The sequence below is a fragment of the Typopeltis vanoorti genome, chromosome 17 (genome assembly GCF_054136105.1).
Source record: "Typopeltis vanoorti isolate ZY-2024b chromosome 17, IOZ_Tvanoo_1.0, whole genome shotgun sequence".
NCBI lineage: Eukaryota > Metazoa > Arthropoda > Arachnida > Uropygi > Thelyphonidae > Typopeltis > Typopeltis vanoorti.
This window is the reverse complement of record NC_143565.1, coordinates 97,202,219-97,214,843: the sequence shown is the minus strand read 5'-3', so window position 1 is coordinate 97,214,843 and position 12,625 is coordinate 97,202,219. Positions and strand designations below refer to the sequence as shown.

The window sequence follows — 12,625 nt, the reverse complement described above, 5'->3', positions numbered from 1 at the left end:
AATGATGCACAAGTATTCTATCCTCTTATTGATAGCATTTCATTATAACAAGATCAATGCTAATCGCCAAAAACAGGCAAGTGTAATAACCCACACGAACAGCCACAATAAGTAAAAATACAAAACTATAACAGAGAATAAGCATTATGTAAAAAAACAACAACTGATGATTAAACTGAATTCCCCTCTCCCTTCTCATTCCTTTACTCATCAACTACAAATGTTTTGGCAAATATTTGGCAAATTAAACATTATTCTTGTGCTAACATGTATATATTTCTAATCATTATGTCACAAGTATCGTAAAAAAATCAAAGAACTTGAATATCTCCAGTTTTGATATCAGGCCTAATGCCACTTTCCTTCATAATGTAACAGTTGTGATAACATACATTTTTCTCTTCTGTTTGACTTTACATCAAATCATATACTATATCTCCTTCAATTTTAACCAATACAAATGTGCAAACCTGCTACTGCTGTGAAAAGAAAATTTTTACACTACCAATGAGTGTGTGGCACTTTAAAAGTGACATCACCTTTGTATGGGGCTTTGTGTTTATCTCTCACTTAACTTCGGGTTTCTGCTGTTAGATGAGATAAAGCAATTGATTCAGCCAATAACTGAAAATAGGAAAGCCGCCTCTTTCATTCCTAATGAGGCCCATCGGCCAGCCAAGATCACATTGCATCACCTAACTGTACCAATCCAACAGCTGTTGGTAAACCAGTTAGATAGGTAGAGCATCAGGAAAGAAAAGCAGAAAGAGCCATGTAAATAATGATGGATGGACCATGGAACATTAGGATGGATCCTAACGTCCCATGATCTTAAAGTCCAAAGAGAAATAGATGACACTTTTAGTCTGTTAGAGGTTTATGAAGAGAGGAAAAAACCCATGTTCAGTGTCTTGATAATTTCATATGGAAGATTGAACAGCCAAATTAAATTTTTTTCTTCTATTTACACTTTATTATATTAATTTGCAATTAATAATTACATATTGAAATATAATGTGTGTTCATCCTGTGAATGAAACTAACAGGATAACCTTTAAAATATGTTGATGCACTACTACATATTGATATATGTACTGTAAACTAGTAAACAAGAGTGTGTGTGATTAATTAATAGGTGTGTGTGGTGATGACAGGAGGAGTTAAATCTAATGTATATAAAGTTTGTGAAACATAACTCTTACATAAATTAGGGGCTGTCTGTATAAGTTTGCAAATAGAAGTTACCTAATAATAAAGAATGTTACCTAATAGAAGATATACATTGAAGAGGTGATATGGTATAAGTAATATGGTGCATGCTAACCACAATTACCTCCAAAATTAAGGGGAAATTGAGCCATGTATATTGTAAGTCACTCTGAGAAACTATAGAAGTCTGTTAAAATGTAGCAGTTGGTGAACTTGTATTTAATCAGGAAGCAAAACCAAACAGAGTTATTATACATATTTTTTCCTCACTCTGAAAAACTGTAGAAGTTTGCTAAAACGTTTCAGTTAATGGACTTGGTATTTAACCAGAAAGCAAAACTAACAGAATTAACATACTTATTCTCTCCTCCTCTGTGATATAAGAAAAGCTGTTTGGTTGCCAACAATTTATAAATGCATTAGTTACAATAAAATGCTTGGTGACTTGAAATGCTTCAAGTAGCATAGTTCAAAAATGACAAATCCAACTAAATTTACATAGCATGCCAAAATCCCTACAAAAAAAGAAAAAGAAAACGCATACCACTTTTTCAGAATCTGTGACATAAATGACTTACATATCACTTAAAGACATCTAGACCAGACCTCTTTTTCTTGACAGAAATCCAAATTACACACTGCTTGATTCCTTGTGCCATGAGGGTGGTACTTCTGCTTTTGACCTTGTCTGGGTTAAGGTGTTCTTGCCTATTCATTAACATTCATCTGCTGTATTTCTCACTCTCCATATTCCAAAACCCCCTCAGAACTTCTTCACCTTCTTGTCTCTTTAGCTTGACTTTATAAAATCCAGCTATCCAAATAATGAAGTTATCTCCCTAGGTGACAAATATTGTCTACAACTTCAATTGGTTTCTCCTTTCCCAACGCTGTTGACCAAGTTTGATGGGATGCAAATGTATTTATTATAAGCAGTAATATAAATGTATTTATTATAAGCATGAAATATACTGTATAGTGGCCATCTTTCTTCTCTGTAACTCAGATCACAATCTTGTGCAAGTTTCCACTTTTGCAGAATGTCCTCCCTCCAGCCACTGTGAAGCTCATGTTCTTTGGCACTAAAAAATACTAAGTGGGACAACCTGAAATTTCTTCTCTTCCTTTTCATGGTTAGACTACTGCCTCTACTCTTCTGATCCAAACATATACTGAGGAGGGAGAGTTCCTCAGGGGAGTGAGCATAATTTCTGCAACTTGTTCATCATTCTGTCCAAAATTCCACCCACTTTACAAGCGATGGTTTAACAAAAGGTGTGCCAAAGCAGTTAAGGAAAATATTTGGCATAGTGCAGGTGGCTTGCAACAAGTTTCTTGGCTTCATACTCATCCAATTCTAAAGCACACAATAAGTGCAAAACAAAGTAAATCCAAATCTGACTTTGTAAGGACTAATTTTTCTGCTGTCCAAATGGAAATCATTCTTTCTACTCACCTGCACTTCCATCTCTTTTTGATCATGATGTCACCACTATTACAGCACTTAATGATAAAAAGCTAATATCCTGGCATCACTCCTTCTCCAATCCCTGTGTAGATGACAAAGGCAAATGGCCTCCTACTATGCCAGAAGGAGAGCACCATACCAAATTATCCACCCAGTTTCCTTCATCTAAAGATAAACGCTCAACCTTGTCTCTACCTGGTGTGTATCAAGTTCCTTGTAATTGTAATCTTTCTTACTTTGGACAAACTGGACGTTCCATAGAAAAAAGAATTCAAGAGCATCAGTCATCAATTCAACACAACAAACCTGAGAAATCTGGATTAGTTCAGCATGGATTAGAAACAAACCACAACATCCTTTGGTCCAAGACTCTCCTCCTACACAGATGTCGCTACAAATTTGAACGTTTATTTAAAGAAAGTGTAGAGGCCTTACTTCAACATCCTAACTTGAATCGTAATGACTGTATATCTATATCAAAAATTTGGGAAAGTTTAATCAGGATAACACATTAATTTTAATTAATTAATTTATTTTTTATCAGTATAATGTTATTTAAGATCATTATATGAATTTCTGAATTAATATCCTTAATTATGTTTTTTAAAAAATGTTTACTCTTCTAATACTTAGTGATATGACATCACACAGTGCGTTCTATGTATGAATGATCAATTGTTTGTATTCCACTTTGTTTTTTAAAACTATTCCTATGTAGCCACTGAAGATGGTCTGTAATATTCAGACCGAAATATTTGGAAAATTAAACATTATTCTTGTGCTAACGTGTATATATTTTTAATTCAAGTTCTTTACATTAAGCAGATGCTGTTATACAATTAAATAAATTCAGTACTAGTCTGAAGGATTCCTTAAATAAACTTATTCAGTTTATTTAAGGAATTTTACACACCAAAAGTCTAATTGTAAAATTAGGCTTTTGATGTGTAAAATTATTTACTTTAATTACAATTAATTACACATATTAGATGTTTTTGATAACTTCACAACTGCAATATTATAATTGATAGACCAGAATACAACTGGCAAATTTGTTACTGTATGCATGTTGGAACACTGCTAGTTGTTGCTAAGATGTTGAAAAAAAAAGAGCATAAATCTGGCCTGGCATCCCACACAACCACTACTGGCTATAAAGTACTTTGGCAACAAACAAAAATATCAAATATTGATTATAACTGTTTTACAAGAAAATTTTAAGAAACTTGCAAATACTTAGGATCCCTACACAATGCAACAAAAATCAAGGCTTAATTTCACATTAAGTATTGTCTGCTTTCGTCAAAAATTTAACTGCCACAGATCTAGGATAAATTAAAGATGCCAAGAAATTATATTCTTGGTTTAATCCTTCATCCAAATGTAAACAAACAAAGTTTGTGCCTGAAGTAACATCAGGACTCAGCCATTCGTATATAGAAGCTAATGACTTCACATAACTTACCTTAGTATCCCATAATGGAAAGCATATATCCTTAAGGACATGTATAATGCTATGGATTATGGGAAGGGCCACTACCCAGAGGTGATACCAAGATTGAAGTAATGCAGAAGTCACATTTCCATGTACGAGTAGAGATAGATATTGGAAGTTTTTCTACTTATTTATACTATAAATTAAAGACCTCAATAAAGGTTGAAACCGGTCTGGGTAATTGCCCTTCCATTATAATGCATAGTATTATACATGTCTGTAAGGATATGTGCTTTGCATTATTGGATTCTAAGGCAAGTGATGTGAAGTCATTAGCTTCTACATATGAGTTGCCCAGTCCTGAAGTTACAAACTTCAGACACAAACTTTGTTTGCTTACACTTGGATAAAGGATTAAACCAAGAATATAATTTCTTGGTGTCTTAAATTTATAGTATAACCAAGTGGAAAAACTTTCAATGCAGACCTAGGATATAATATGTGTGATACCACAGAATGTGATAACAACAAATAGTGACGTTCCAACATGCATACAGTAAAGAATTTGCCATTTTTATTCTGGTTTATAAAATTATAATGTTACAGTTGTGAAGTTATCAAAAACATGTGTAATTAATCGTTAATAAGCTTTTGTTGTGTAAAACTTTTAAGTACCAGTGCCCCTGATGATGATGATGATGTAAGTCATATGACTTACAAAAATTATAAAATATCCATTTTCACCACCTGAAAACTTATTTTTATTAAATTCTTTAACTACATAATAATGTGGTTTCAATACCGAAAACTTTCTACAAAATTCTTATCTAGTTTTTGATAACACCTATACTAGCTGATCAGGAATTATTGCAAGCAAAGCAAAAATTAGAATTCTTACTGATATTATAAAAATAAGAAGTTGACATATGGTTAAGTATCTTTTGTAAAAAATATAAAAATAAATAAACTGTTATGTCAAGAGAGAGAGAGAGAGAAGACACAACTGTTTAAGTTACCAACAGGGAAGGATAGAAAGGAATCTCCTTTGGATCCCACCATGGTTTTCCAGTCAATCCTTGGACATTATAAAGTGACCTCTGGTAAGCAGAAAAAAAGACACCTTCTTTGACGCCATCCTCATAAACTTTCATAGCCTATCAAAAAGTATTCAAAAGTATATTACAAAAAAAGAAGTACAACATCAATTGATTTTAGATTTTTTTCTATGACAAAGTTATTTTAGAATAACTTGAAATAAATTTTAGAGTAAACAGGCCATCTTCATACTCCCCTGCCTTCCAAAAAAAAAAAAAATATTTTATGGTGACATTTCAGATCAAAACTATAAAATGTATTCCTGTAGCTAACTGCCAGTGATTATAAAAGAACAATATTTTTAATAATGCAGCTTCTGGAGCATATTCAGCAGTAATATCCTTTTGGTTAGAAAACGATTTGATTATACCTAGGACATGAGAAATATTTAAAACACTTTTTCAACTGAACTTGAGTTAGCAAGTCTAATATGGAGATATAAAAATTTTTGTCTTCCTGCCCCCAAGCAAAAACACATAAATCAGCCAAAGAATACATTCAAATTAACAGACAAGCACATTAAGAAAAGAGGATTAATTGCTCAATCATAGCATAAATTAGATTTGTAAGAAACTAATTTATGCTATGATTAGTCATAACATGCTGAGTGATAACAAGACATTAGACTTAATGTATTAGACTTAATACACTAAATTCTCAAAATTTAAATTTAATAGAATTATGGAAAGATGAGAAGAGATAAAAACACAATTAATTTCTGAGCAAACATCTTTGTTCGGTAAATTTCTGGAACAACTGCACAAGAATGTCTATTCATTTAGGTCAATATGTGACAAATTGTTCACTGAATGATATCACTTAGGAATCCCTATAATATTCACAATGAATAACATCTAGATTGTGCCCTCTGAATTTCAACTCCCTATCCACCAACACCCCTAAGTCCCTCGCCTCATCAATCTCTTAGAGTACCATTCCATCAATGTGGTAAACAGCTGGTAAGCTTTTAATCCCGAAATGCATAACTTTACTCTTTTCCACATTGAACTGGCATCCATTACCTTTTGCCCATTTTGCCAGCTTATTTAAATCATCCTGCAAATGCTCGACATCAGCTTGATTTTTTTATTGTGCTACCCAATTTTCCATCATCAGCAAACAACTGAATATCTCCCTTGAAGTCATTTCCTATATCATTTATGTACAAATTAAACAATAACAGCCCAAGCACAGAACCCTGAGGCACACCACTGGTCACCTGCTTCATCCAGGACTCTGCTCCTCCATACACTACTTTCTAGTATCTCTCCATGAGCCATTCTCTTATCCATATCACCAGTTTAGTATCCATCCCGATTTGTTCTAATTTGAGCAACAGTATTCGGATATCCTGTCAAAAGCCTCAGCAAAATCCAGAAGTATCTGCAGTATCTGAAGTATCTGCAGCTATTCCCCTTGTCCAACTCAGATGTCACTCCATTATAAAAATTTAATAAATTGCTAAGGCAGGACCAACCTTTAACAAAACCATGTTGTCCCCTATAGAGAACCATATTCTGATCCACCCATTCTTAAATTCTATCCTTAACCAACTTTTCCAATACTTTTACCACCACTCCCAAAATGGTGATTGGTCTGTAATTTACTGCTGCAGTCTTAGAGCCACCTTCATGCAAAGGAACTATTTTGCCTTCCTTCCACTCCCTAGGGACTATCAGAGTTCAAACTTAAGTTAAATAACCAAGTAAGAGATGTTGACAATTTCTTTGCACATTCATGTAACACCCGAGCTGATATTCCATCTAAACCTATAGTAGTGTTTGCATTTAAATTCTACAATATACTAAGTATCTATTATTCATTAATTTCAATTCTCACATCAGTTATTGCTAAAGATACAGAGATATCCTCACTTGGGTGATAAACTTTTGAAAAGTGATCACTCAGTAACTCTACTATTGCATCTGATTTGGTCACCTCGATACCATCAGCACCCTGTAAGGTTATCCTTCCAAAGTCATTCTTCCTTTTACTTGCCACATAGCAGAAGAACTCTTTGGAATTACACTTGATCCCCTTGGCTAAGGTCTTCTCATAATCTGATTTAGCTTTTCTTACTATGCTGGTAATTTACCAGTTCATTTTAGAAAGCTATCTATTTTTACGCACAAACTCTAAAAACAATGTAGAAATCTCAAAAAAAGAAAAGAGCTTTTTAAGGCTTCAATGAGCTATTAAGGTTTAATAAAAGGGAAGTAATAAACATCCATTATGATTTATGTATTAAGTTTATACTGACAAATGGTTAATATATGGGCTCTCTGGTAGAGTACATATTTTGGGTGGTATACAATATCAAGGTAACTCAAAACTTTGGGCAGAGTACATCTCAAAAGATGTACTCTGCCAAAGAGCCCATATATTAACCATTTGTCATTAAACTTGATGAATATTATCTTGATGTGTATAAACTTAATACATAAATCATAATGGATGTTTATTACTTCCCTTTTATTAAACCTTATTAGCACATTGATGCCTTAAAAAGCTTTTTTCTCTTTTAATATGTATTAATATGAAATTAGTACAGGCAGTCCCCAGGTTATGGATGACCCGACTTACACCGTTCCATACTTATGGACAGGCTCCCTATAAGGATAATTAAATAATTAAATTAATAATTTGGGAACTAGTTTCTTCTGCAACATGTAAACAAAGCCACATGGCATAAGCGGTTCGTTGGAGCAGCAGTTTGGACTAGGGAGTCATTTCTCATTTTTAAGGCATATGCCTTAAATACTTATGGCATACATTCCTGCAAGCAGTCATTGCTACAAAAGATGATTTGATGACCTTGAGAGAGTTATGGAAGAATTATAATATCTATGATGCCATCAAAAACAATGCTGATTCTTGGGAGGAAGTGAAGTAATCAACAATGAACGGGGTGTGGAACAACCTGTGCCCTCAATTCTGTGATGATTTTCATGGCTTCACAGAAGAATATATAGTTGAAGCCAGAAAAACTGTGGTGGATTGTGGCAATGAGCTGCAATTCGACATCAATGAAAATGATGTCATCGACTTACTAGAGTCCCATTCATATGAATTAACCAATGAAGACCTTATGGAGATAGAGAAGCAGCTGATAGAAACACAAGAACACAACAAATCAGTAGATCCAAGCCAAGAAAGTTTACGACAAAAGAATTAGCTGAAGCCTTTCATCTCATTGAAGCAGGATTTGCTAAGCTTGAGAAGCAAGATCCTAACATTGAGCGGCTTACAAAGGTTTACCATACACTTAGTGAGAACATCAGATGCTACTGGCCATTTATGATGAAGAAAAAAAAAAGAAAAAGAAAAGGCTGAGCAAACAACCCTAGATACCTTTTTCAAGAAACCGACTTCAGTGGTAAGCTCCCCTGTCCCAGCAAGAGAATCAAATTCTAATCCTCCAGCACCAGGTCCATCCTTTCCAGCCCCATCTCCATTATCATCTTCTGATTAATGTTAGCCTACCTTCTTGCCTCAAAAATGTCCCTTCCAGTAAGCAAGACATTGATGCAGCATTAGGTGAGTGTTAACCTTTAATATTCTTTTTTCAAATTTCTCCTATCTAAACTTTTTGTATGAGTTTGTTTTTATGTTCTATTTGTTTGAATTAAAAGAAAGAGCACAATAGTTTCTGTATCTTATTAATAAAGTACAGGGGCATTATTATTATTATTGCCACATATAAGCCATCATATTATTATTATCGTATATGCGCTGATCATCAGGAATCCGAGTTACATACAAATTGGACCGAAAGACGTTCTCAGGAAAGTATCTTGTCTGTAACCCAGGACTGCCTGTATTCCAGTAGGCTCTCAGTCACTGTTGAAGTTTCAAAGGCAAACGGTTTGCCTAACTGATATGAAATAACAGATATTCATAATCTTCCATTTTAAGATTTAGTTAAAAAGAGAGCCTAAAAGGACTTAAATTAAGTCATTTTAGGCTCTCTTCTTCTTCATTAAGAAACTACTCTGTTATCAAGTTGATTTATAATTTAAGTCTAAATATTCAAATAATTCTATCATGTTGTACCATCATTTTACACCATAGTTTGTGATTGATTGAGCTAGAGAGACATGTGGTGAGGGTGTCTGTAAGTACAGAAAACTCAGAACTCCATGGTGGATTCAGGAAATTAAAGAGGCAGTCAAGGAAAAGAAGAAAGTATATGGTAAGTTCCTGGCAAATAAGTCAGCTTTGTGCTCTTAGACAATACAGTAAAAAATGTAAGAAAGCAAAGGACAATGTAAAACTAGCTAAACAAAAATCATGGAAAGATTTTGGTAAGAACATAGAAAAGAAATATCAGGCAATTGGCAAAATATGCCAGCCAAAAGGCTGCAGGTTCGAATCCTGCCCTGGACATGGATGTTTGTGAAAATACTAGTGGTGGTGGGATGGCATTGGTGTAGTTGAGGTCTGTTGTAGCTGGTGGATTGAGTAGAATGGTAGAGACAGAGTTGTAGAGTAGGTGCCCTCCCTCAATGAGTCTTTGGACTCCCTGGAAGTGTCACATAATAATAATAATAATAGTAATATTCTAGAGGCTATTGAAAAAGTTAAGAAATGGAGGATAAAGTACTGTAAAAGGAATCAAAGATGATAAAGGTAACATGCTCAATTGCCTCTTATTGAAGATATATATATATTCTGGATGTTTGGAGTAATTACTTTGAAAGACTGCTAAATGAAGCAAGCAGTGTCAACATGGTGGTAGAAAACACTCAACAGGAATGCAATTAGGAATATGTATCCATACTTGAAGAAGAAAAACCTGAAAATGGAAAGACAGCTGGAGTAGATGAAATTCAACCAGAAATGCTCAAATATGGAGGCACATAAGTTTTACAGTGCCTGCATTGCATAATTCAGAAAGCCTGGTCAGAGGATCGAATTCCAGATGACTGGAGCAGAGCTCTCATAGTAACCATCTATATATAAAAAAAGGAAAATAAAACTGAATGTGAGAATTATAGAGGTATTTCCCTACTGAGTGTTCCTGGCATGGTTTATGCAAGTATACTTGAGAAACAGCTAAGAAACATTGTGGAAGGGAAGCACAGTGAAGAACAAGCTGGATTCCGGCCAAACAGAGGTTGTCCGGATCAGATTTTCACTTTAAGACAAACAGTTGAGAAATCTTAGGAATATAACAAGGATTTATATTTAAGTTTTGTTGATCAGGAAAAGGCATATGATAAGGTGTCCAGAGGAAAGCTCTTCAGCACGCTACAATTATATGGTGTAAATGGGGCATTATATTGAGCAATACATAGTTTCTATTTAAGCTGTAAATCAGGAGTTAGAATTGACGAAGGTACAGGAAGATGGTTTGATGATAAATTGGGCATGCACAAGGGTGCACATTATCTCTACTGTTATTCATTATCTATTATAATGAATTTTGATAAATATGTTATCAAAATTGGCAATGTTAATGGTGGTAGTGAGGGGATGAAAGGAGAAGAATAGTAATTTTAATTTCTGAGCCAGTTGTCTCCAAGTGTGACCTACTTTTCAAGGCTTATGTAATCTTTCCAGGCTTTAATAATTTTTGCTGATTTCTGTTGGCCTGTTTGGCTGAGTGAATAGCATCTCCACTTCACAGACTCCTTCCAGTCTCTTTCTCATAGACACTGAGTTTCTTGATAAGTTTGAAGTTAACTGTGCATGGATATCGATCAGCAGTTACTTGCGCTTTAATTCCTATAAAATAATAGGTATACACCTACACAAAAACCAACATAATGAAGAAGTCTTTGCTTCTTCTTTTTAAATAGGTATATCTATTATTTTATAGTTATTAAAACGAAAGTAGCCAGTGATTGATATCTATACATATTTCAATTCCAAACTCATCAAACCAACTTCTCATTTTTCTTCATTCCATCTACTCTCTAGTTCTTTAGAACAGCTTACTTCATACTGTTTTCAAGCTCTTGGAGAGCTTGAAAACAGTATGGAGTAAGTTGTTCTAAATTTATTAAAGTATTTTCTTCTTGACCACAGAATGGGACTTGTGTTCGAGGTTTTTGACCTTGTGTGTAGTGGTTGGGGTGAGGAATTATTACATATATATAAAAAAAGCTGTAAATTTTGAATTCCATTTCAGGCATGGATGTCTGTATATCTTTAGGCAGTATGTTTGATCTGTAGAATAGTTTTCCTGAATTATCCAACCTTTAGTCTAACCACAGTACTAATTTACTAGAAGTTTACTACCTTAAGTGAGTACAATCCGCATATAAAGAAGAAAAGAAAGGAAAAAAATTAGTGGCATATAATGAAAAGATAGCCAGTATTTTGCTATGCCAACATAGCTTTGCTGAGAACTCTTGAAGAAAATAATAAGTATTGTATCTTAAGAATATCCTTGATAACTGGATGCATATTGGTGCAGGCATCAGTACTGGATACATTGTAGAGGGATACCACCTTCCTAGCTGGAAAAAATAACTTGAGACCTACTAGGTGGTAGATGCTTATCAATGGTTGGTAAAGTAAAGGTTCTGGTTTCCATGCCATCTGACACCATTATGGGTATGAAAGACATACAGGCATGCCATACAAAGGGTACAGCAGTAAAACATACATGGGGTATGAACCTGATGGCAACACAATTAGGAGGCTTCCTAATCAGCTAGTGTATAATTCTGTGGCTACATACACTACTTCAAAAGAAGTCCATGGACACCATAGTGTGAGAAACAAACAGCCACGCCACCCACCTTAATAAGATGCAGGACCTCCTTTCACTGCAATGACTGCAGCAATCTTAAGGGGGCATACTTTCCACAAGTGCACAATAGCGATCAATGGGAATTTTGGACCATTCTTCCTGCAGACATGTAATGAGGTCCTGAAATGTTGTGGGATGGACATCCCTTGTCCTCGCCTAATGCTCCACTTCATCCCACAGATGTTTAATAGGTTGAGATCAAGGCTCTGTTGAGGCCAGTCAAGCGTGGTGACATTCATGCCCACAAACCAAACCACGCAATTACAGTAGCAGCCTTATGCATCGTCTTGCTGAAAGAGACAATGGTCATTTCCGTAGAAATGTCACAAAGTAGGAAGCATTGCGCTGTCCAGAATGACATATATCTCTCTCAGAGTTTAATGTTTGTGGCACTATAAAAGGAGGTCTGAGGCCAAATCAAGAAATTTTTCTTGATTTGGCCTCTAAATTTCATAGTTGGGGTTATACACTCTGGTAAGAGACGTTCACTGGGCACCTGCCATAACTACGCCTGTCCATCTGCTCAGGAGAGGGTATAGCGTGATTCATTGCTTCAGCATAGTTTTCCAAGCTTGCATGTCCCACTGTACATGCACCAGAGAAGACGACGCTGTATGTTGGTTCAGGTAATGCAGTGCTTGCATATTGCACCCCTACA

General features: G+C 34.9%; 1 protein-coding gene across 7 annotated transcripts in view; it reads right to left on the bottom strand.

Annotated features, from left to right (window-relative positions):
• The window catches only part of Asph (Aspartyl beta-hydroxylase), a 284,141-nt gene that overhangs the window by 75,226 nt on the left and 196,290 nt on the right, over nt 1-12,625 (bottom strand). For 3 of the 7 annotated variants that reach the window (XR_016549637.1, XM_090406732.1, XM_090406733.1), the window contains exon 10: nt 5,129-5,266. Coding sequence is in view for 6 of the 7 variants with exons in the window: in XM_090406732.1 (XP_090262858.1) it covers nt 5,129-5,266 (138 nt within the window). In the remaining variant the exon portion in view is untranslated. Of the gene's footprint in view, nt 1-5,116; nt 5,267-12,625 lie in introns of all 7 variants that reach the window. The other 4 variants (XM_090406737.1, XM_090406734.1, XM_090406735.1 and 1 more) reach the window with 2 other exon arrangements.